This window comes from Castor canadensis, chromosome 6, assembly GCF_047511655.1.
Source record: "Castor canadensis chromosome 6, mCasCan1.hap1v2, whole genome shotgun sequence".
NCBI classification, from domain to species: domain Eukaryota; kingdom Metazoa; phylum Chordata; class Mammalia; order Rodentia; family Castoridae; genus Castor; species Castor canadensis.
In genome coordinates, this window is record NC_133391.1 from 145,084,292 (window position 1) to 145,111,002 (window position 26,711).

General features: G+C 31.9%; 1 protein-coding gene across 4 annotated transcripts in view; it reads right to left on the reverse strand.

The window, feature by feature from the left end:
* Positions 1–26,711, reverse strand: part of Nipbl (NIPBL cohesin loading factor) — a 180,912-nt gene that overhangs the window by 25,980 nt on the left and 128,221 nt on the right. For all 4 annotated transcript variants that reach the window (XM_074077609.1, XM_074077606.1, XM_074077607.1 and 1 more), the window contains 16 exons: positions 24,735–24,966; positions 23,704–23,855; positions 23,097–23,177; positions 22,469–22,569; positions 20,856–20,994; positions 19,076–19,158; positions 18,238–18,370; positions 17,099–17,242; positions 13,477–13,566; positions 12,158–12,372; positions 11,961–12,063; positions 11,282–11,380; positions 11,035–11,181; positions 9,030–9,164; positions 8,285–8,383; positions 7,228–7,281 (listed from right to left, as the gene is read on the reverse strand). In XM_074077609.1, coding sequence (XP_073933710.1) covers positions 7,228–7,281; positions 8,285–8,383; positions 9,030–9,164; positions 11,035–11,181; positions 11,282–11,380; positions 11,961–12,063; positions 12,158–12,372; positions 13,477–13,566; positions 17,099–17,242; positions 18,238–18,370; positions 19,076–19,158; positions 20,856–20,994; positions 22,469–22,569; positions 23,097–23,177; positions 23,704–23,855; positions 24,735–24,966 — 2,007 coding nt within the window. The remainder of the gene's footprint in view (positions 1–7,227; positions 7,282–8,284; positions 8,384–9,029; positions 9,165–11,034; positions 11,182–11,281; positions 11,381–11,960; positions 12,064–12,157; positions 12,373–13,476; positions 13,567–17,098; positions 17,243–18,237; positions 18,371–19,075; positions 19,159–20,855; positions 20,995–22,468; positions 22,570–23,096; positions 23,178–23,703; positions 23,856–24,734; positions 24,967–26,711) is intronic.

The following is a 26,711-nucleotide window of genomic DNA, read 5'->3' on the forward strand; positions in this document are numbered from 1 at the left end:
AGGAATATTCAATTTTATGAGAAAAAATATTAAAAAAAAATTTAAAAAGTGATTTTATGAATTGAATATTCCTTACATTGAATGTTTGAGATTAGAAGTATTTTAGATTTCAGATTTTGGAGTATTTGGAGATATCTTGAGAATAAGACCCAAGTCTAAACATGAAATCCATTTACTGTTTGATAATACCATATAAACTTAGCCTGAAGATAATTTAATTTTTAAATTTTTTTGAAGGTAATTTTAGCTGAGTTTTAACTATGACCTGTAACATGAGATCAGGTATGGAATTTTCCACTGGTGACGTTTCAACTTTTTGAGAATTTCTGATTATGAATTTTCAAAGTAGGGGTGCTCAATCTATAGTACTTTCTCAATTATTAGCAATGTTAAAATATACCATTTAATTCATCTATTTTTGGCGGGTTTTTTTTTTTGAGACAGGTTTTCTCTATGTAGTCCATGTTGGCCCTTAAATTCACAGTCCTCCTACCACAGTTTCCTAAGTGCTAGAATTACAGGCGTGCCCAGCTTTTAATCCATCTCTCCCATCAATTGTTATCCGACTCAATTTTTGCCAATCCAACAGCATAGAGTATGGTATTTATTTGTATTTCTCATCCTACTATAGGGTTGAACATCTTGTAAGCTGTATGTTCTAGTTCCTCAATGAAATACAATTTATGAATGTTACCTATTTTCTTTTTTTTTTTTTTTTTTTTTCCTTTAGTGGTACTGAGGTTTGAACTCAGGGCCTCACGCTTGTTAGGCAGGCGCTCTACTGCTTAAGCCACTCCACCAGCCCTGAAAGTTACCTATTTTCTTACTGAGACTCTTGACATATTGGTTTGTAGGAGTAGAGTTCTATACATATTCTCAATATTAACCCTTTGTTGGTCCTATGTATGCTAAATAACTTTTCCTCATTTGTGACTTGTGGTTCTTCACTTTCTTTAAGATGTCTTTTGATTTGCAAATGTGGCAATGAAATTTATCAATCTTTTAAGGATAATGATCTTTGTGACTCACTTGTATCATTTCCTATAGAAAGGCAAAAAATTTACCTATTATTTTTTCTAAAAGTTTTAAAGTTTCCTTTAATCTATATGGAGCTGATTTTTGAATTGCAGTAGAAATCAAATAAAAAAATTTCTCATAGACCACTGATTGTCACAATCACATTTACTGAAAAGTCCATCTTTTCTCCATAATCAGTAGTGTCATGTCTTATAGCTGTGTAGGCCTGGGCTATCTTGTTTCACTGGTCTGTTTAGTTCTGATTTATCTATTATTATTCTATATTAATTACTGCATCTTAAAAATAAGTTTTGGCAGTTCTTAAGGCAAGTGGTTTAGTTATTTTTAACTTGTCATTAAATTCTCACATTTTTACAATCCCTTAGACATAAATAATGAACATTTTTTGTTCCTGATTTTTAACAAAATCTCTTTTTACAGTTTCTTGTTTTACATGATTTTCATTTTAGGTTTTGTAGTTTACTCTCCGTCAGATTAAGGAATCTGTATTTTATCTTTGTTTATTATAAGTCATTATTCAAAAAGTTCATCAAATATTTTTCTTGTGTGTCCTCTGAAATGATTATTTCTTCTCTTTTTACTGTTGGTCATACACATTACATACTAGCTGTGCACTCACAATATAAACAATAATCAACCAAGGTACATAAAACATTTTTAATATTAATCATTTAAAAATATTTTTTAAAGGCACCAACATTCCAAGTGATGTAGGTCCCTTTTTTATACTAGTGTAATATTTTATCATAAAAATTTCAAGCATACAAATAAGTTGAAAAAAAAATTTTTTTATCATGAATACCCTCTACTTAAACCATTCAGATTCTACCACAGCATTTTACTATACTAGTATGAATGTACACTCACACGTACGTATATACAAACGTATGTCATGAAATGTGTACAATTTGTGTACACACATATTTTACTTTCTATGTTCCTTTTTTTCCTCTTGAGATAAAATATGTAAGGAAACATATAAATCGTATGCATACATTTTGCTCACTTTTGTAATGTATTCACCATTATACCGCAAATCCTTACCAAGATAAAGAACAGTGATTCTTAATTCTTTCATCAGAATTATCTGGGGCAACTTTCAAAATACAGAACCCTGGCCCCACCCTCAGAGTCCTCTGCAATCACTCTTCTGGTTTTTTTTTCCCAATACACATTATATATTATATACTTCATAGAAATGGAATCACAATATACACTCTTTAGTTTAAGTTTTCTTTCATTCTGCATAATGTTTTTATTATTCATCTAGGCTGCTGTATGTATTGATAGTTTGGTTACTTTCTGATGTAGAGTACTATTAAATGTGTGATGTGGATATTAAACTGTGATGATTCCAGTGTTTATCCATTCACTAGTTGATGGAGATAGAGTCTGATTGAAAACTTCAAGGAGATTATACCTTGTATCATAATGTCCAGGAACAGAAGAAATAGGAGACAGCTTAATATGATTTAATTATTTTTTTTGTGGGGTGGGGGGAAGAGATGGGACAGGATTGGGATTTTAACTCAGGACCCTGCACTTGCTAGGTGAGTGCTCTAAAACTTGAGGCATACTCCAGTCCTTTTTTGTTTTATTTTTTTTTGGATAGAGTTTCACACTTTTTGCCTGAGGCAAGCATTGGACCCAGATTCTCCTATATATGTCTCCTGCATAGGTGGGATTGCAAGTGTGCACCAACAAACCTGGCTTGCTTTTTTGAGATGAGGACTCACAGACTTTTTGTCCAGGTTGGCCTCAAACTGCTATCCTCCTGATCTCTGCCTAAGTAGCTGGACTTAGAAATGCGAGCCATCATGCTCAGCCTCTTTTTTTCATTGCATCTGGTTTCCTCAAAGTAAAAAAATGTAACTCTCAAGATAAAAGTCATTCTTTTGTATACTACTGAAAAATGACAAGAAAAAGAAAACAAAAACAAAGCATGAGTTCACTAAAGCTTATAAAGGAAATGATTGCTCCATACATTTAAAAATGGTATTTTAATGTAACTAGTCAATGGACAGAAGTTGGTCCATGTGTGAATTTGAAGCTATTTAATGTAGTACTTCAAGTTTCCCTAGGAAATCACTGATCTATGAGATATGACTCCAATCCAGTATGGACTGTGCTAAATGTAATATGTGTCTATGTAAGTGGAGACAGTAGGTACACTGATTATGTTTCACTCAAGAACTCCCAACACCTACAGCAGTCATTCTTTATACCCTCTGTAGCTTCTCAAAAATTTACAGATATTTGCATAAACATTTTTGAGTTTCAAATTTTAATTTGTTAAACCAAACTCTGCTACTACATAGATCTAATTACAAAGCCAAAATGTCATCAGTAAACTCAAATTAGTAAAACAGACAATAGTGATCAAGAATTTGCACAGATGAAAACTAATTAACTAAATAAATTCTAGAAAAGATACAACTATAGTAACAAAAACATAGATCAATAGTTTCCAAGGGCCAGGACTTTAAAGAAAAGAGAATATAAAAATGTACAAAGATAATGTGCAAAAAAAAAATAAAGTAAAACTATCATTAGAAGATTATGAATCTAGTTATATCCCTTTTGTTTCTAACTTGCTAATAATACATAGTAGTATTATTGTGCACTAGCACACCTGGTCCAAATAATGACAGCTATTATGGCTTACATCACTTATTATCAGATGAAACAAACAACTGTAAATATGTTCAAAATTAGTATGCCCCATTTGGAATGTGTGACATAAACTTCACTACTGTGATCATAAGGCTTTGCAATATACATTACTTAATTTAGGAAGGAAATGATACCCAAGTACATCTTGTAAAAAATGAAAGATGATTTATGAAAGCAGTTCAAGATATTACAGATGGGAAAGCATAGGTAATTACCATGAAGGTATCTACAAAGGGCATTTTGAAATTTCAAAAGAGTAGCACACAACTACACACCATCACACCAAATGGGTTAAATTTCTAAAAGAACTGACAATGCCAACACAGGTGAGAATTTGGAGGAACTGGAATTCTCATACATTGCTGGTGGAAATGCAAAATAGTTTCATCACTCTGGAAAAACAATTTGACTCTGCCTCACTTGTCATATGAGCAATCTCACTCCTACGAATTTATGCAAGAGAAATGAAAATATATCCAACACAGAAACTTACACACAAGTATCACAGGACTTTTAGAAACAACCCAGGTCTTAAATTAGTAAGAAAAAGCCCCCAAAGTTAACACATGAACAACACGAATGAATCCTAACACTCTGGTAAGTAAAAAGGTAAAAATACAAGACTACATACTGTATGATTCTACTGATATGAAATTCTAGAAAAGATACAATTCAAGTGACAAAAAAAGATCAATAGTTTCCTAGGACCAAAAGAGAAATGCCTGCAAAAAGCTCTTTTGGGTAATATTCTGCATCTTGATTGTGCTGAAGATTACATGGCTGCACATAATTATTAAAACTCAAACGGTGTACCTAAAATTAGTGAAAATTTTTACATGAGAATTATGTCTCAAAAAAACAATTTTTGCTTACTGACAAAAATACTGCTATTGCTTTATTACTGAAAAAGTAAAAAGAAAATAATGAACCTAACTGGATAGTAAATTACTGATACAAAAAACAGAAAAAAATTGTATTGCAATAATCTTTTAGTGGCTTATCTCTAGTGAGCTATATCTATACTTAGGAAGTACATTTAGCAATTTTATATTGATATGATAGGTCAGAGCAAATAAATACTTATGCTAATTTCCTAAGCAATCAAGAATTTTTGCCTAAAGGGAAGAATAAAAGTAAAATAATCTTAAATTTGGATTAAAAGTGTGAATATAATTTTTTTTTGCAGTGTTAAGGATTGAAACCAAGGCCTGGTGCATATTATGCTGGCACTCTCTCAATATAAATTGATTTTTTTTTCCTTTAAAAAAGTACATATTTCTACCTCTGTATTCTGAAAATGCTCAAAGCTACAAGAACAATGAACATTTACAACACCAAGATGGTTACAACTGCAGGGAATTAGGGCTCTTTGGAAAAGTGGCTAACTTTAGGTTTAAGGAAAAAAAATGCACAAGATCAGTCTGAGGCAGATGTATGTATGTCAGAAAATAGGCAACAAAGAATTAATGAAGTTATATAAAAAAGGATACAGGACCAAAATAAAGAGACTACTACTTGGCAAAGATGGTACAATTTGAGCTTCAAAAAGAGCTATGATTGCAATAAAATTCGAACATATCATATAAGCAAAAAATCTGTTAGTTTGTGCTAATATTAAAAAATGACCAAACTCACTGGTCACTTATTATTCAAGATAAGTTTAACTGTTCAAGACAAATTAAGTTTTCATAAGATCTGGACACAACATTCTAGAAATGCTAACTAAGCTTATTAACTCTTCAATATTTTACAATGACTAACTTTAATCTGGGTACAGTGGCGCTCATCATTGGTTAACTTTGAAGGTGATAAAATTCACTCTGACAATTGATAAGTAATAGAAAGGAATCAAATATTTTCCTTACTTCTTCTGTATACTTTTTCATAGTATAATTAATCAGTAGAGTCAATCAGGAAAAAAAATCAAAAAAATTTTTTAAAGAATCACAACTCTAATAATATATGAGGAATAAAAGAATTAGAAAAATCACCATTTTGCAACTTCTACTGGAAACAGTGAATTTAGGTAATAATCAGAAGAGCTAGTACTGCTGGGTGTGGGGACACAAACCTATAATCCCAGCACTTCAGAGGTTGAGGCAGGAGAAGGGTGAGTTTGAGGCCAGTCTGACCTACAGAGTGAAACCCTGTTTCAAACAAGACAAAAACAAAACAAACTCCAAACAAACAAAAACTTGTACTGAAAGACCCTAATAGATGTATTAGGCTGACAACATTTAAGCTTAAAGATCAATCACTAAAAAGGACAGAGACAGAGGTCTCTGATATGTGGTGCAATTATATTCACTACTGCCTATAAAGTAAATTGGTCCCCTACCCACAACACTGAGTTTTGTCTTATTAAGCCTCTAGACAACAAGTGTTACAGGAAAAATAGTGAATAGAGGCAGAACTTCAATGACAGAGATTCATGAAATCTAGAATGTGGGATAATCTTTACAATATACAAATGACATGAAAAAAAGGTGCGAGGCCTTAAGTTTTCATAAGATCTGGACAGAACATTCTAGAAATGCTAACTAAGCTTATTAACTCTTCAATATTTTACAATGACTAACTTTAATCTGGGTACAGTGGCGCTCATCATTGGTTAACTTTAACTTAACTTTAAGAGACTTTATCTACCAAACCAATTGTAAACCAACTATAAAAACATAGTTTTGAGACAGCTGGGGAAATGTTAACAATAAACAGATATTAAGAATTAGACAGTAATATATTATTATTTATTTTGGTATATAACATTATTTTAAAAGTCATTATGTAGTAGAAATATGAACTAATGTGTTTATGGAAAGGATAATATAATGTCTGAGACTTGTTTTAAAAATATTACAAAAAAGGGAGAAGAATAGCTAAAACAAGACTGAATTGGGAGGCTGAAGCAAGAGAAACATACAAGCCCCTGAGGCTGAGACCAGATAGGGCAACATAGAAGACCCTGTCTCAAAAACAAAACAAACAACAACAGCAATGACAAAACAAGACTGGAAGAATGTGATAACTTCTGCTCTGAAGTAGATGAGGAATACTTTTATTTGAAAATTTCTGAAATAAAATTTCAAAATCCATAAGGGGACAAATATTTCCACTCATGAAATTTAACAAAAAAGCTAAAACACTAATTGTAGTTGAATTCTGCACTAATGAAGAAAATTCTATATATTTTATAAAATGCCAAAGAATGTATTTAATGTAATTTGTATAACTAATAATTTATACATCTATTCATAGATGTTATACTTATTATCTGGAATAAAGGAATAAGAAGAATATATTATCTGGAAGGAAGGGAAAATAGAATATCAATTAGTGATTAACAAAACTTTCACAATAGTCAATTGAGTACTTGGTTAAATAAGAAAATTAAAAACAACATTCAGTCTAACATACTGAAATAAATTTCCCCTTCAAAAAGGCAAATATTTAACAAAGAACTGTAGTCTATGAAGAACTGACTTATTCAATTTCATGTTACCAGAAGTGAATACTCACATTTTGAAGGAGTTGCTCAAACCAGTCATATCCAGTATCTCTGCATGCTGCAACCTAAGGGGGAAAGGTCATCAAACTATCAAAATCAGAAATTTGTTTAACAAATATACTTTTGTTAATGCTGTAGCCTAAACTGCCTCAATTTCTTTTAAGTTTTTTGTTTTTCTGGTGGTACTGGAGTTTGAACTCAGGGTCTCATACTTGCTACACAGGTGCTCTCCTACCCCAGCCACTCTGCCAGCCCTGTTTTGTGTTGGATATTTTTGAGGCAGGGTCTCACAAACAATTTGAGTGAGCTGGCCTCAAATGGAAACACTTCTGATTTCTGCATCCTGAGTAGCTAGGATTACAGGCATGAGTCACCGGCTACCAGCTTAAAAGGTACTTTTAAAATCAACAATTTATTTCTTTCAGTAACTCAAACATTTGTCAATGCTACAGAATTTTATTCTAAAAAACATGCTGGAAGACATTAAAGAAATTAATTTACTGAAGACCCATATGGCATTAAATTTTGAACAATACACATCCATCAGAAAAATCTGTAAAGTCTAAACCAATAAAAATGAAGATATTTGTTTAACTTTCTAGATGGCAAATTTAAAGATACAAGTGAAAATGGAGATGATCAAACAATTAGGTATATAAAATTTCTTACATTCAAGACATGAGCAGTAGTATGGATCAAAAAATTATAGCTTCTGTGTATAAGAAACTAGTCTAAATTCGTATTTTCTGAAAAAGGTAGGAATTACTGTGTTTTTTCAGATTACTAACCCTGGGCTACTGTATCTGTTCTACTTCTCTTTTCAATTACTAGAACAATAGGAGACTTAATATTAATGCTTATATCTCAATGAATGTGCTATATGGAAATATCCAACCTCATCTTACTTCCATCCCTTGAGTATCTCCAGAAATACAAAGTAAAGGAAGCAGCATTAAATGTCAAGATTAACCAATCTCATCACATTGTCTTTCTTTCTGCATAAGACTGGCTGGGCCTCAAGTAGGTTTGAATTCGCAATGACCACACACTTATTTTAGTCTTTCTTACCACATCAGTGATGTTTAAAATTTTCCTTGTCATTGCTTCTTTGTCGTTGTGTGGAGTTGGAGTAAACCAGAGTTTTTGGAATGTTTCATTTACTAATTTCTAGAAGAAAAAAAATTTAAATTAGCTGACTACAACAAACATGGCAAATTTTTAATCTCGAATTCTCATTAACATCCAACACAAAGCTATAACTAGTCAAAATACAAATTTCCAGGAGTTTTTGGAATAAATTGCTTCAAAATTAAAATCACCAAGTAACTCATCAAAATTATAATCTTTTCAATTTGGTGAACTGAATGGGTGATACTATGCCTAACCTAGAACTTGTACAAAGTATGTAACTCAAAATATGTAACTATATGATCATACTAAAAATATTTTTTAATGCTTCTAAGGGAGAATTTGTTATAGTGTTTAACAGACTTAAAAGGGAAAATCAAATATGATTACATATGTATGTAGATATATATATACATATATGTACACAAACATACATATATAAATTGACTAATGAACATAGAAGTTATAGAACACCAAGAACAAAACACTTTCAAATCAAATAATTTTAATGTGATGATAAACTTTTTGAATAGATTGCAATCTCAACAGTGACATATTGCCAGATTTTATTAACTAATATAAATTCTAGAAATTGTATCAATAAAATTGAGATGCAATAACAATATGAGTTATTTCAAACACTAATGAAAAATAAATTCTACTGTAAATCAGTGTTTCAGCTTACCTTAATGCCTTCTTCATCATTGACTCTGCGAATCATTTTTACACACATTTCTGTAATTTTTGGAAATGTTGGTTGTTCAATACAGATGTCTCTTAGAATTTTTATTACCCTTTTCCTGACACTGATACCAGTATCCTAAGAATAAAAAGGGTATTTGCAAATGTTAGAAAAATTGAGATGCTTTAGGTGTATGCAATTAATAAAATGAAATTAGAAAGTCAATACCCATAAGCATTATATTCACTTATTTTTTTAACATGATAAACATGGTCCATGTTTAGTCTTCACATAATTTCTTATTAATGTTATTATAAATATGAATAATTTCATTATGTTGTTTCTATTTTTTAAAATATGGTATTCATGACATGGAAACATGTTCTATAATTCAGCACTGGACTAAAGAACAAGCTTGCCAGAACTAAATGGGATGATAAACATAGAACTTTTAGAATAGCATCAGGTACTTAAACAGCATAAGAAGTTTACCTATAACCCTGACTCAACAAAATGTTTAACATGAATCTGATGAAATCTTCAATGCTAACTTGTTAACTTACAGGAAATAAAAGAAACAAACAAACAAACAAAAAACCATAGGGAAACAATAAAACTTTTTAATTGGTCTGTATCAAAAGGAAAGTGTTTAAAACAGAAAGAGAATAGTCTTCAGTTTTAAGATATACTTCCCAAATGCAATGTGCTACCTTTGATTGGATTCTGATTCATTAAAAACAAAACAAAATAAAAAAAAAAACCCAAAACAAAACTGCTGGAAAAGACATTTTTGTGACAACTGGTGAATCTGAATATAAACTGGATATCAGATGACATTAGGAGTGTTAACTTAGTTGGGATCAGATAATGATTTTGTTTATATATAATGGTATCCTTATTTTTAGGTACTATAAAATTCCTTGGGAAAAGTAACAAAATATTTATAATTTAATTACAAATAATTAGCAAAATGTATAGCTGAAGTATTGTGGTGAAAACATGGGTGTCTGCTACATTATTTTTCTTTTGAGTTTACAAATTTTCATATCAAAGAATTTTAAAAACAAAAAGCATCAGACACTAAGCATGCAGAGTCATTAATTTCCAATATGCAGTTTAGCCATCTTATAGCAAAATGCACCGAAGGTGCTGCTCAAGAGATAGAGCACCTTCTCTACAAATGTGAAGCCCTGACTTGAAACCCCAGTTCCACCAAAAAAAAATTTTTTTTCATCAAAGACTACATGCTTAGTTGAGATAGAAAACTACTCTATAATGTTCATTCACAATATTCTGATTCTAGACTGTTAGTAATAAAATAAACTTTTGTCAGTGCTCATGAAAGTGTCAGGAATACTTTGGGTATTCCTACCCAAAGTTGTGTGCTAAAGCAGCTATGCTGAGTTCTGTAAGTCAACAGCCAGCAATGCGTGGTATGGAGATTTCACAGTTCTTTCTTAATGCAAACATTTTCTTGAAAAGTGCTTCAAAAAGTTGTCTTATAACAGTATTTCTTAAGTTTTTTCTTGATCCTCAAATAGCTTTGACTTAATTTGCAGGTAATTTGAGCTCACTGCAATTCATCTTTAAAGAAACATGTACACATATAAAGGATCAAAATATATTCTTGGATACCAATGTTCTGTACTTGCCTCTCATTGAAATAATTCTTCCTTTTTATGCAGATATATACAATATATGTGAATATATAATTACTCTATAGTCCTATTCACAAACATTTATCTATCCCATGTAGTTACTATCATTTACTCGCTGTAAACTGGTATAACACTAAATGTAAAAAGGAATGTAATTTCCACCAGTGATTTGCATGAGCAACATGAGCAGTGTGCCTCTTGAAAACATATTCCTCTTTAGAATGTTGCTCTAGCTTATAGATTAGGCAATCTGAATATATAATTGACATATATACTTTTCCAGCTGTTTAAAATGTGTCACTCAAAAGGCGCAATTATGGATTGTTATAAAAGTGGCAAAACAAACATACCAATATTCTTTCAATCAGCATATCATAATACTGTTCAGCAAGCTGAGGTCGACAAAGGACAAATCGACCCAGTAATTCTACTGCTGCTTCCCGAACACTAGTGGAGTTATCCATTAATCTTCCATGAACTCCTCGCTGCATATCAAGCTAAAGAAAAATGAAGAAAATGTAATTTATACTAAATAGGTCTAATCTTTTAATTTGAGTAGAAAACAAAAGTATGAAGAGTTATTTTTGTTCTCTTTACCCTTGCTAGAATACTGGGGTCTACAGCAACAACCTCAGATAAACACTTCATGGCTTTTGTTCGAACGGCAATTGCATTTTCACCAAGAACTCGTAGTATCTGCCAAGCAAATATTGACATTTTAATAAACTTCAGAATACTTAAAATTAAAAATAATATAGTCTAATACAAATTAAAGCAATCTCCTTTGATTTGTATGTAAGTGAGAAAAAGATCCACCATCTCACTGATCCCAAACTTTAAAGATCAGTATATGTGGTAAGTGACAAATCCCATACTTTGGGCCTTGCCTTTATCTTGGCATTTTCAAGCACACTGCTGTTTTTTTTTTTTAAGAACCTATAGTACCACTAGAAACATGCTGTGTATACCTTTATTTGAGGATATTTAACAAAGTTTAAGTATTTGAGAACTGAGTAATTTATTTTGTATAATGTCACTCTACCTATACCATATGTGAACATGCACACAGATATACATGTATTCACCTATAAAACGAGAATCCGTATGCAAAGGGCATATAGGACGAGGACATTTTCACAAATCTGGAATACAGACACAAATGCTGCATGATCTTTTAAATATTTGTGCTCAACAAGGAACAGATACATACTACTCTACAAGCATCCAAAATTGGAGAAATCAACACTACTGCATAAAAACTTCTGGTTCAGTTTACCTGTGTCAAATAAATATCAAAGCTCTGGGCAAACGGCCTCATAGAGGCCAAGTATCGAACAATCAAGCATGCATCATCATAGTCCACAGTATCAGAGTTCATCCTGCAACACAGAAGACATTAAAATTTTATTTATTTATTTGTAAATATGTATCAAAGATATTTATATATCTATGACATTTCTCTCTGGATATTACTTTAATGTGCTGAACTGAGAAGGTGTGGTTTTGATAATGCTTCTAAGAAACTTTTTCCGGTTTTCAGCTCGATGCATAATTTGACCAGTTGTCTCAATTTCCTTTGCATGATGTGTTCCTTCAGATGATTCTTCATCTTTTTGTGATTTCATTGCTTTTTCTGTTTCCAGAGTTGTGTCACGGAACCACTGGGCTATGTAGAATTTACGAGAAAACTGGAAAGAAATTAGATAACTTGAGCTTAATAACATTTCTAACTCATTAATAAAGAGTGTGCATGTACAATCAGGAATTACAAGTGTTAAGATTTACTTTTTAGTACTGGGGCTAGAACTCAAGGCTAAGGTTTACTTTAAAACAACTTGCATCAGACAGACACAGATTTTAACAAAGTTAGAAAACCTGAAATACTTTGGATTGTAGAAAATTCATTGTTTTAAACTTTTTTTGGGGTGATATTGGGGCTTGAACTCAGGGCCGTCACCTTGAGCCACTCCACCAGTCCTATTTTGTGACGGTCTCACGAGCTATTTGAGTGGGCTGGCTTCGAACTGCAATCTTCCTGATCTCTGCCTCCTGAGAGCTAGGACTGTAGGTGTGAGCCACCGGCGCCCAGCTATTTTTAACTTTTTAAAAGTACGTACATATAATATTAAATACAGAGTTATTACTATCAATTACTCAATCAAGGACATTATCACGAGTCAATAAAATTAGGTGATGGGTTGTCTAGAAAATTTTAGAACAAATGGATAAAATTAGCAGAAGATTCCATCTGTTCTTAAATTTTGCCTCACTTATTCTAGTCAGCTCAGTAACAGTAATTCAATCTCTTTTAATTGCATATCCCAACAGAAAAAAACCAATTAAAAATACCCTAAACTCAATATATGCATACTGTTAATACAGTTAACAAATTTTATACATGGCCTGTTACACTAGCATTTTGAATATAAGGTATAGGACATATTAAACTCTATTTAATGATTACATTATAAAATGATTATAGTTTTTATATGCTAACAGATCATCTTATGTACTATGTGGTCCATATCTACTGTGAAGACCACTGATCTAGCCTAGATTTAAAGATAAACTATGAAAAAAATTCCAAATATTTCTTTTATCAACAAGTTCAGTTTTCTATAGTACCTATAAAAAGAATTCCTTAAGAGAACTCATAAGTATTCTTATCTGTTCAGATGATCAAGTATCCCTTTGTTTAAAATTAATGTTCTCAACAACTTAACATTTCTCTTCCTGCTATCTCCAATCCTTTTAGATTTAATTTAAATAAAAAAAGGAGAAAAGAATCTTACCACTAGTGAAGGATCAGTCTCAGTATTCTCATCTAAATAATCAAGCAAAGCTTTTTGCAATTGTTGGATTTCATCTTCTCCTCCAGAAACCTACAGAATAAATCAAATAAGAACCAAAAGGATATTACTGGTGTTTTGGAGTTTTATTTATTTATTTATTTATTTATTTATTTGAGTTACTATAAAGCCCAGGCTAGCCTTAAACTTGTGATCCTCCTGCCTCACCCTCATAAATTGAGATTACACTCATGTACCACCATGCCATGCTACAGGTATGTTTTAAATACCTATAAATGCAAATCTGAGAGAAGAAATTAATATTGAGGAAAAAAAATCATAATGTAAGCTATAGCAACTAAAAACAAAACAAAAATATGATTTCTAAAAATCATAAATTGATATCTGAGGTCAGATTTCATTTTTCTGAACTATATGTCATCGTCTTTTTAAAAGTTCTAGGGTAACTGACAAGAATTATCATAACAAGGTGTTAACTCTTCAGAGGTAGGAAGGCCCAAGCACTGGTTTTCTATTTAATTACTGAATAATCTAGTAAGTGGAAATTGTTACCATCTGTACTCACATGCATTACAGAGTTGAAATATTATTTAAAAGGAATATTGTGGATGGGAAGTGTTTTTATTTATAATGAATATGAACATAGTATTTTATTTCATGTAGGATATTAAACATATAACAGGTGAAGTGTTTACCTAGCTAAGTGAAAAAAAGGGACTGAATCTTTAGGCTCTGTCAAGAATTGCAGAACCAGGACTGGAGGTATGGCTCAAGTGGTAGAGTACCTGCTTTGCAAGTGTGAAGCCCTGAGTTGAAACCCCAGAAAAGAGTTGCAGAACCAGAAATTAACTGTAAATTGATGTTCATGTCCATACTCAATACTCTAGCAGTTCCAGCTTTACTATGTGAAATGTCAAATATATAGATTAGATTATATCTAAGAAGACATCAAAGATTAGACTAACCCATGTTCTTGGAGTTATGGTGAAACTGATATATACAGAAATTGGTCCTGGCATTGTAAACTTCTAAAAGTAATTTAGAAGCATGTATTGAGAACTGCAAAAATATTTACAAAAAGATCCCTCCCTTGTAGTTGTACAATCTTTACAGCCATATGTAGCATAGAGGTTCCAGGACCACTCTGACTGGGTTCTCACTGGTTAATCTGGGACAACTTGAACATCAACATAATTATGACAGCAGATTATAATCTATTAAATAGAACAGGATCGGTAGTATATTAGATTGTAATATCTTAATTTTTTGGTTTTGATAGTTGTGCCATGGATATTTAAGTTTAAAACTAGTACTTACAGAAAATATACACTAAGTAGTGGCACTCAAAGTTTAGCATTCAGTACAATCTCCTGAAGGGCTTGCTAAACCACTGATGACCCATTCCTAGCGTTTCTCATTCAGCAGATCCAGGGAAGGATCTTCTAACAAGTTTCCAGGTAATGTCCATGTTGGTGCAGTTTGTCGAGAGAATCACACTTTGAAAACCACTACACTAGAGAATTCAGGGGGGAGTGGGACATTCAGTCTGCAATTTAACTATAAATGGTTCAGAAAAGATTTAATTAAAAAAATGTGCATATAAGGGGGATAGTGAGCTCAAGGCCAGCTGAGATTATACAGAGAGACCCTGTTTCAAAAAAAAGAAAAAAAATTTTGGTGAAGGGTTTAAAGTTATTTTTGTACCATTCTTTCAACTTTTCTATTAGGTCAAAATTATTTTGAAACACAAAGTAAAAAAAAAATTCTATCAACATGGACAAATTATGAAAGTAAGACTGAAAAAAAAAAAGGAGTTGTATTAGAGAATTATTTTTACCTCATTCATACCACAAGAATAAATGAAGCAAAACACTTCTTCCCCAGGAGTCACACTCTCTAATATAATGAAATGAAAAGAAGCTCCTTGCACCTCCACAATATAGACTGAACCCAGGTCCTCACACATGCTAGGCAATTTCTCTTATCACTGAGCTACATACCCAATTAAACCAAATATAAATAAACATTACACATTTACAATAATAGTTCACACAAAGAAAGCAAACTAAGGATTTATACAAGCCATACAGAAGTTCTTGTTAGTCTATATAATTCATCCTGAAGTATTACTTTTTATTTGGGGCTTTAAAATGTAGAAATGTAAATCTTATTTTGGTTCATCAGATAAAGAATATACAGAATACATGAAGAGCTCCAAAAATTTAACACAAAAAGAACAAACAGTCCAATTAACAAATGAGCAGATGAATTGAACAAACAGCTCTCAAAAGAAGTACATACTGTCAGTAATATATGAGGAAATGGTTGACATCCTTAGCCATTAAGGAAATGCCAATGAAAACCACAGAGATCTGCCAGGTGCCTATGCAATTCATGCCTATAATCCTAGCTACCTGGGAGGCTAAAACTGGGAGGATCACAGTTCAAGACCAGCCCATGCAAATAGTTTGTGAAATTCCATCTCCAAAATAACCAGAGCAAAATGGACTGGAGGTGTTGCTCAAGCGGTAAAGAGCCTGCTTTGCAAGTGTGAAGCCCTGAGTTCAAACCCTAGTGCCACCAAAAAATAAAAACAAAAAAGCTAAAGAGATTTCATCTCACCCCAGTCAAAATGGGTATCATGAAGAAAACAAACAACAATGAGGATGTGGGGATAAAGGAACACTCACATACTGTTGGTGGGGATATAAATTAGTGTAATCAATGTGGAAATAAGTATAGTGGTTTCTCAAAAAACTAAAAGCAGAACTACCATATGATCCAGCCGTGTCACTCCTGGCCATACATCTTAAGGAATGTAAAGTCTGCATACAATAAGGTTAACTGTACACATACGCCTATAGCAGCACTATTCAGAGTACTCAAACTATTGACTCAGCCCTAGGTGTCTATTAACTGACAAATGGATAAAGAAAATGTGGTTTTATATACACACAATGGAGTATTATTCAGGTATAAAGAAGTATGAAATTATATCATCTGCAGGAAAATGGATGAAACTAAAAATCATCATGTTAACTGAAGTAAGCCAGTCTGAGAAAAACAAATATATGTTCTTCCTCATGTGCAAAATCTAGCCATAAAAAGAATGATATTAGTGTAAAATTTGGGAGAGTCAGACAGTTTAGGGGTGGAAAACAGTGGGAGGGAGGATGGTGAAGGGAGAGGATAAACAGGAGGGGGTTAATGTGTTCTTATATTTATGTATAAGAGAATAATATGGAACTCATTAAAAATTGTGCAAAAAAGGAAAGAAGCAGGAATAAAAAAGATTAACAGAAGGTATGTATTTGATCAAAGTATGCATGTATGGAAATATCACAGTGAAACCCCTTTGTAAAATTAATATATGCTAATAAAAAAACAAAAATATCTTATTTTGGGGATCTGAGGTATAGCTCAGTGGTAGAGCAGTTGCCTAGCATGTACAAGACCCTGGGTTCAATCCCCAGCACCAAAAACAACCAACCAACCAAATCAAACAAACCCACATTTCCTTGCAGCAAATAAAATGAACTAAAATACATTTAAAGAAAGCAATTAATTTATTTATGCCCACAATTTTAATTCTTTATGTCAATACCTGTTTTAAAATTCGTTCTATAGATCCTTGGTCCATTTTGCTTGTAACAGCATCTTTCCTTAGTCGTGCAGCGACAGTTCCCAGGTAATCAAGAGAAGCCACTCTTAAAGCCATTTCTGTTGACTTGTTACTGAACTGATGAACCTAATCATCAAAATAAGCAGTTTCATATTTAATTTAATGGACTTATAATATCTTTAACAGAAATGTACAGTATGAGTTCCAAATTTTTGTTGGAATTTAATTATTTGGAATTTAAACTTTTTCTTATGGTATAGTTCTATAAAGTGATTTTTACCTTCTGTTTTTCTGGAATCTAGAACTTTTCATTTGTTAAAAAATTATAGATTATATATCCTCAAGAACATAATTACTTTTATGTAGGCTCAACTGTTTATTTTGTAACAGTTTATATTATACAACTCCAAATATACTTCAAAAATAAAAGAGCAAGCTGGACGCTAGTGACTCATGCTCATAATCCTTGCTTCTCAGGAGGGAGAGATCAGGAGGATCACGATTTGAAGCCAGCCTGGACAAACAGTTCATGAGACCCTATTTCGGAAAAATATTCAACACAAAACAGGGCTGGTGGAGTGACTCAAGCGGTAGAGTACTTGCTTAGCAAGCGTGAGGCCGTGAATTCAAGGCCCTGCACCACCAAAAATAAATAAATAAATAAACAAATAAGTAAAGTAATACAATAATATTTCTTTCCACTTTTCTACTGTACTACATGAGGACTAAAAAGTATCAAATGGTTTTGAAATACTCTTAAAGATGACAAAGGGTTCAGATCAATCAATATCATGCTTTGAAAGGAGTAACTACAAGACTCATTGTTGAGATGTTTTTAACTAACAACATAACATCCCCAAGCCAAAAACAAACAAAAAACCCTCAAGATCTTAAAGCATTGTTATCTTACGTAATGAAATGCAAATACTAAAACTCACAACATTTTAAAGTTTGTTAAAAGTACTACCAATGTAGTGTACAGTTATATACATGCAAAGGTAGAGGTTCAATGTTCATATTTCCTTACACATTTTTAAAGAATTCACCATCTGTGAATCAGAGTACATCCTCATTATGTTGTCTCCTAGTAATCTAATAATCTTTAAATGCTATACTCTTACCAACAGTCTCCCTAACAAACTAAGGAGTAGTTCAGCAGCTGGCCATTCAGGCTTATTGACTGTTGAAAGAAGGTCTTGAACAAAATTTTCAAAGAGTGGTCTGTAATCTTCTTCACCTTGCTTACTACCACATCTGTTCAAAGATAAATAATGAAAAGATGACATGATAATTAACATGCTTGAAATTTTGCTAAGTATTTTGTTCCTTGTATTTAGGAAAGGTGTATGAGTACATAAAAAAAAAACACAGTCTAGAATGAATCTACTTCTCAAATTCCATTTTCCCTCTAATTATAAAGAATTCATTTTATAACTAACATTAACATTACTTTCTAGCAGTTATAACACTTAAAAAACTAGTTGGTGCCCGTGACTCATGCCTGTAATACTAGCTACTCAGGAGGCAGAGATCAGGAGGATCACAGTTTGAAGCCAGACTGGGACAAACAGCTCGAGAGACCCTATCATGAAAATACCCAACATAAAAAAGGGCTCACGAGGTAGAGAGCCTGCCTAGCAAGCATGAGGCCCTGAGTTCTCTACACATCATAAATTCATAGGAAGGTTGAGCAACCTCTTTCTGCAAACTGACCTATTCAGTATAGTGAAGAAAAATTACATAACTTAAATCTAGTACTTAAATTTTTGGGGTCCAACATAAACAAGTTTACATAATTTTAGTCTTTTAATACTGAAATTTCATCATTTTAAAAATCAGGAAACTAAGAATCAGGAAGACATAGTCAAGGTTCAAGTATGGCAGTTAACTGGATTAATATTTTCTTAAATTATTTTGTATATTGTGGAAAATAATCAGATTTATATTAATTTTACTCACTTTTTAAGAAAGATGGAAAGGAAGTTTTGGGCTGTTCGCATAGCTGTTTCATAAGAGTTAGTAATAACAACATCCTGGTCGACCTAGAGAAAAATGAATTTGTAAAGATATAAGATGTAATCAATAAACAAGTTAACTTAGTTGATACTGCCCTATTGTTACAGTATAGAGGAATATATTTAAACTACTTTTTTTATGAGAAACCACAATTAGCACACTAAACATATTTTAAAACTTTATGAAAATAAAAATGGCAGAGTTCATTGTTATTAAAATATGTCAAGAGTGAGAAATTTAGCTAATAAATGTAGTATTAGAAGCTGGGCACAGTGGCTCAAGCCTGTGATACTAGCTACTTAGAAGTGGCGACTGGGAGGAATGCAGTTCGAGGATAGTTGGGGCAAAAAGTTCAGGAGACCCTACCACAAACCAATAGCTGGGTGCTTAGTGGTACAGCACATATCAGCAACATAAATAATAATAAAATAAATAGATAAATGGACTGGAGGTGTGGCTCAAGCAGAATACCCACTTTGCAAATGTGAAGGTCAGAGTTCAAACCCCAGTTCCATCTAAAAAAAACCAAATCAAACCAAACAAACAAAAAAACCACTCTAATATAATTCAAAGGAAAATTCAATGCTTTTATTAGAAATGTAAGGATTAGGGCCTAAACAGTTAATGCACAGTTAAAGAAACCCAAACAGTGAATGAAAATAGGAAAAGGGGTTCAAATTAATGAATATTAACCAGGAAAATGCAAAATAAAAGCAAATCAACAACTTCCAGTAAAGTTAATGCACGTACACTAAAGTTTAATAATTTTATTTTTAAGTGTATCCAAAGAAATCCTTGCTGTAAGTTTTTTTTTTTTTTTGCAATATTGGGGTTTGAATTTAGGGCTTCAAGGTTGCTAGGCAAGTACCCTACTGAGTTATGCCTCCAGCTCAAGTTATGATTATCACTGTATGATACCATGATATGTGTTTGAACTCAAGTCACACAGATGTAAATAAAAACAATGTTGCATGAACAAATTAGCTATAAATAGCACCACCACTTAGGTAAATTAAAAATATTCCTATTGGAACCTACTCTGATAAATAAGTAAGTAGAGAGAATAAACATATTCATGGTACGGGTCAGCAGTGGTTAAGGAAAGGAAGATTAGAGAGAACAATAGGATTAGGAAGGAATAAAAACCAAACAGGTTCTCACCTTTTCGGATAATACTTACTTACTTTGTAAATTATTATATACTTACTATTAAACATACACATATATTAAACTTTGGCTATAACCCAAGATAAAGAAGACTATTCCTATTTCTCTGAAACTTTTAATGAAGTAAAACTTGGAAAATAAAGGGTCAACAGAATCTTAGATATGAATTAGTTACTCGTCAGGGAGAACATAGCTCATTTTTCATATGGATTGTTTAATTATATGTTACATATATGTATTGTGTGTAATATTCACTTTTGTTTTCAATATCTCACTTGCAGTTGTAACATGGTATGCTAGGTCTATAGTATTATCACCCTCATTTCATAACTGAAAATATAAACTAAGAAGGATTAAAATAATTGACTGTTTCAGGACTTGTGGATATGGCAGAACCAGAACTCAGGTCTCCTAAAACCTTATCTATTGCTATACAAGAACCTTAATGTCAGCCATGAACCCTTAATCAAGAACTTTAGTTTTTAAGTGACAGAGAATATAGGTGTTTCCATCCATTAAAAGTACAAAGTTATAAAACCCTTAAATGTTTCCTTACTTTTTTATTTGAGTCCTCTTCTGAATTAGAGTCTTTTTCTGATGATGGTAAGTGTACCACACACTGAATAAGTTGTAAAACCAGTGCTGTAACCATCTGAATATACATAGGTTCTCCATCCATGTCACTACTATTTAACCTTTAATAAAGAAGAAACAATTTATATTATATGGTGTATGAAGATAATTTCACTTTACATGTTCAAGTTTCAGGATGCTTTATTTACCAACATTCTAGGTATTATTTTTAGATAACACTGTTCTGATGTCTAATTCTCTTTAAATCTTTCTTTTTTTTTTTTTGGTGCTGGAGATCAAACCTACTAGGCACTGAGCTATATTCCAGTCTCTGATACTAAGTAAATGCCTGTGTACACTCAGATGATTAAAATAGAAAAGATATAGTAATATAAATTTCATTTGCATTAAAGATAAAAATTTATAATGAAGAATTATTGAACCATTAAAAAATGATAAAAATCTTCAAGGTTTCCAAATGCTCATATATCAAGTACTTATCTGAATGAGGTAGCCATCGGTATTAAAATCTGCTACACAGTCAACTCTTAATCATTTGTGCTATAGTATGAGGTCTGTGGCATTGATTATGGAAACTCAATTTCCAAGTGTTTTTCTATTCTACAGGTACTACAGAAATGTAAGAATTCTTTTATATATTGACAGTTTTTCTTTATGTTTAACAGACAATAGATGTCTGTCGATGCACATTTAGTGAAAAAATAATTAAGATAAAAATAATTGGACTTGGAACATAGCTCAAGTGGTAGATTGCCTACCTAGTAAGCTCATGGCCCTGAGCTCAAACAGAAAAAAACAAAAAGAAAAAAGATAAAAATATTTTATGGAGAACAGCTTCAAAGCACTCTAAAAAACAATCCTATATATCTGGCCAATGCATTTAATCAAAACTCAAAAATATTATGACAATGCTGATAATTACCTATGATAGCAAAAACAGTAACACTGACCACAGCAGTGATAAAATTCCTTAGTTACAGCATGCTTACTGATTAAGGAGCATTTAATCCCCATGTTTATTTTCTATATTATTGTTAGAGTAATATTTCTGCTCTTTTTAAAATATTATTTAATGGCTTAGCACTGACTAAAGGATTAAGTTCCTTATCATGGCTCATAAAATACTTTTTCAACAGTCCTGGCACTTTGAGCCACATTTCCTATTGTTTTTCTTATAGACCATGGTTGCTTTTGACCTCCAGTACCTGGAAATAATTTTGGCTATTTCAATTGGAAGCCAGGATTTCTACTGGCACTTAGTGAGTACACTAAGGTTAAGGATTCTGTTAAGCATTCTAGAAAGCACAGGACAGTCCTGCACATAAAGCAATACTTGGTCCACATTGTCAATAGTGCCTAACTTGAAAAGTCTTGCCATAGAGCTCTACATTTAAGTCCCCAAAATATGCTATATTACTTCACACATCTAAGCTATTCTTCATGTTTTTCTAACTAAATTCCCTTTTTTAATATAATTATAAAATACAAATCACACAGAAATGATGAAGAATAAATTTATGATGGTTACAATAATGGAGATCTTTATAATACTTGACTTCTGCTAAAGTTAGTTACCTGAAATTCCTTAAACTTCTCTTGCTAGTTGGTAATCTTGCAAGTGAAGTGAAAATTTCTTCCAAAATTAACTGCCTATGTTTTTCGTATCTTGAGAAAACCTGTTTAGAAATTATAAAATTAAAAATTACTTATTTTAATAGAAAACAAAACAAAAACAACACAATATCATGTAATAAAAATATGTGATATTTAGAATGAAAATGTATTCAACATCTTTAACAGAAATTATTTAAAGTAATTTGCTCAAATTTTATTATTAATTACAACATTTTTACTAATGTCAAAGAGTTCATTTACAGGGGTATGATACCTTTCGTGTGCAAACAAGAAAAGATTTAAGTGATTTTTAAACTATTCTGATTTTTATCATATTAAAAGATTACTTGTTAGATTTAAAAGTATTAGAAGTGTTTTATATCCAAGAAAATGGCAATGACCCATGACATTTATGGTACTGAAGATGAATCCTCAATTCATAAAATCTAGTAAGATTGACTAAAATAAGTCTTTTATTGTGACATGAATCTACTGAAATCAAGGAATCTGTACTATTTTTTATTGGATTAAATGATGCCCATATTATTTTAATTGAAGGTAATTAAAAATACAAATTGATTATACTTACTGCAGTGACTAACTTAATGGCACACAACTGCAGTTCACTGACATTTTCAACAAAAAATGGCGTTATTCCCATTGATGAAACCTGAAAATATGAAAGAGTAAATATACATATCTTTAGTTGATTTTAATCATATTCCATCTTACTAAATTCCAACATTCATAAACTTATTGAAAAAATACTTAAGAGAGGCATTTTCCTTTCCCTTAACTTAGCATCTGCTCCCTTTTCTGATCCCATTCAACCTCACATCGGGTACCTTGATTCATAGCTGCCATTTCTCTACTCTCTAATGTTTTAGATTGATAAATGCCAGAAGAATATAAAGAAACAAAAATGTATCATTTTTATTGGTAAAAATATCCTGACATATTCTAAAGGAAGAATTTAAGAGTTTAGAATTTACACTAGATTCATCTGTTTTCTGCTCAAAGTGTTAATTTCTGAAATTTTACTTCTTCAATTTAGATACAAAATATTCTCAATGAGTAAAATTAGCATGGTGCTGACATCATTGAATGAACATGGTTATACTAGATTCAATCAGATCCTCTATTCTTTCTTACATTGTTTCATCTAGAAATTTACATAATGTTTCAAAGAAACTTACCTGAAGAATTGTTGTGTCTGTAAGAAGCTGTATCTCTAGCAATTCTGATAAGCTGCTAACAATGTCACAAACTTTGTTATAAAGCATTACTATTACTCTCTGCTTATGAGTAGAACATTTAGCTCGTTTGGCCTTTGAACTTAATAACCCTCCTAAAATGAGAGAAAATTCAAGATAAGGAAAATGTCAAGGTTTAGTATTTTTCCAGAGTACTAAAATTATTTTCTAAATTGAGAGAATACAAAAATTGGGGGGGAAGGGGTCTAACAAAAAAAAGCTATTTATTAAAAGAGAAAATTATTCTTTAGGACTATTCTATTAAAAATAGTCATAACATAATCTATGACATACTTCAATTGTTTTTGAATATAAAATACTGCTTTATTTTTCTTTCCCCCGCATGGAACAGTGGGGGGAAATGTACTCTATACACCTTAACTATTTCATTGCTAATTTAATAAAGGTTAGCAATAAAGAGTATATATCTTGAATCAACTCATTTTGTAGCTAACTACTATTTTGAGTAAAATAAGGGAGAAGTGGCAATGGAACCAAAATTTGGAATTTTCCCTTATCACTAGAAATAACTACAATTATACATAAATACAGGTTAAGTATCCATTATCCAAAATGCATGGGACCAAAAGAGTTTTAGATTTCCAAGTTTTTCAGATTTTAGAATGTTTGCATAGACTTCATCAGTTGGACATCACTAATCCAAAAATCTGGAATGCCCCCAAATCCAAAACTTTTTGAGATGTCATGTTGTATTCAAAAAGTCTCAGATTTTAGAGAATTTTGGATTCTCATATTAGGCATGTCAACATGTAGCTCCTAAAGAAATAAGCAAGTATTATATTAACCAAGAGTTCTGTATTACAATCAAATACAAAAATCAGTCTATGTTTATTATTATTTACATAATCTAATAATTTTGGTGCCATTATTTTGATTTACCTAACACAGCAAAAGTTTACAACAGATAATTTTGGTAAGCTAAAAAAAACTACCAATATAAAAGGGCAACTAACCTCCATGAGGATCTAATCTGTAAACAGGATCATACTGAGGATAGAGTGTATTTTGCAAATGGAATTTAGTGTATTGTATAACTCTTTCAATGACATCCTCAATGTATACTGCTTTAGGCATGTTAGGAGATGTCATAATGTTGATAGTTGTAAGACAGGCATCTGCTGATTTTGTAACTCTCTCCATAATAAGGTCTCTCCATAATCTTTCTTCTTCTTCAGTATCATTATTCTATAAAACAGCATACTGTTAATGAAATATCCTGAAATTCTCTCTTATTTTTAAGCAGTGCTAGGGATTGAACAGGGCCTTGTGCCTGCTAGGCAAGCACTCTACCACTGAGTTATATAGCCTCAGTTCCTTTAAGGAAAGATTTCAATTTGTTGTTGTTTCAGTATTTTCAAACACGATAAACTCTACACCTTTTAATTTCACTACTTGAAGACACTCCAGAGAAAAAGTTATAGGTACCTTTATCTTATATGTATTTTATCCAGGTCTAAAATTTCAGCTTAAGGCTACATTGTATATAAATTAATCTTGCATTGGGTATAAGCATAACACTTAAAAACTTTGTAAGTGATAATAAAAGAAAAATTAACAAAAGATAGACTTTTATTTAGAAGTACCGAAATATTATTAACTCATTATTCCTAATACTTGTGTTTCATTTTGTTTTAAAAAACACTGTACTTTTAAAACTGAGATTAAAAAGTAGAGATATGCCTGAGGTTGGTGGTATAGTTCAGTGATAGAGCTGTGCTTAGCATGCTGAGGGCCCTGGGTTCAATCCTTAACATCAAAAAGGAGAGATATACAGAGTACTTAAGACATAACTTATTCTCTAAAATGGGTAATTCGACAACTGATAGAAGCCTTTGCTTTACTTTATATATTAGTATCTTGATATTACAATTAAGTGGAAGTGCTTACTGTTAAAGTACAAATACTTTTATTACATAATTTTTTTTCAATGAAATACAAGCTTTACAGTGTTTCGTTACTCAGGGGCCTTGCATACTCACTCTCCCATTAAACTACAAATCCTAGTCCCAGAACTCAACATTATTTATGGTGTTTACTACAATTTATTAACTAAGTGTTAAAGTAATCAGTAGACTAACAATGGAGTAGATTGAGTAGATTGCCACCTTAGGTGTATCTAAGCCCTTTGTTTCTGTGACTCAAAACTGGTTAATGGTGTCTGAGGATATAGTTTAGTGACAGAGTGCTTGTCGATTAAGTACAACGCCCTAGGTTCAATCCTCAGTACCAGAAAAACAAACAAGCAAACATATAAACAAACAAAAAAATCAATAAAACAAAACAAATCCACCTAAAAACTAGTCAAAAAAGAGGGCATCAGGATTGGAGGTGTGGCTTAAGAGGTAGAGGGCTTGCCTACCTAGCAAGCACAAAGCCTTGAGTTCGAAAAAAAAAAGAGGACATCAAAAAATACAAATAAACTGGGTATGGTTGTACACTCCTATAATCCCAGCTCTTCCACAGCTGAGGCAGGAGGACTAAGAATTCCAGGCTAGCCTGGGCTTCACAGTGAGACCCTATCACAAACAAAGAGACAAACAAAATACTATAAAGAACTATCTGTCTATACATATAAAAATTAGGATATAGTTAATAAACTTGGTATTATTTTTGTACGTATTTTATTTCATATATTATCACTTAGTAATTATGTGGCTTTTATACATGCCAAGAAAAGTTATCTCACAAGCTAAAATAAAATTCAGAATATATATGAAATAGTGTGTGTGTGCGCGTGTGCATATGGATGAGATAATGGAAGTATATATACATCAAAAGTGTAAAGTATTAAAAGTAGTTATTGGTGGATGAGAATTTGGATTATTTTGTGCTCTTTTTTCTTTTTTCAGTGGTACTAGGGATTGAACCTAGTGCCTCCAGCTCCCAATCCTCCCACAAACCCCTTTTTTTTGCATTTTGTTTTTGAGACA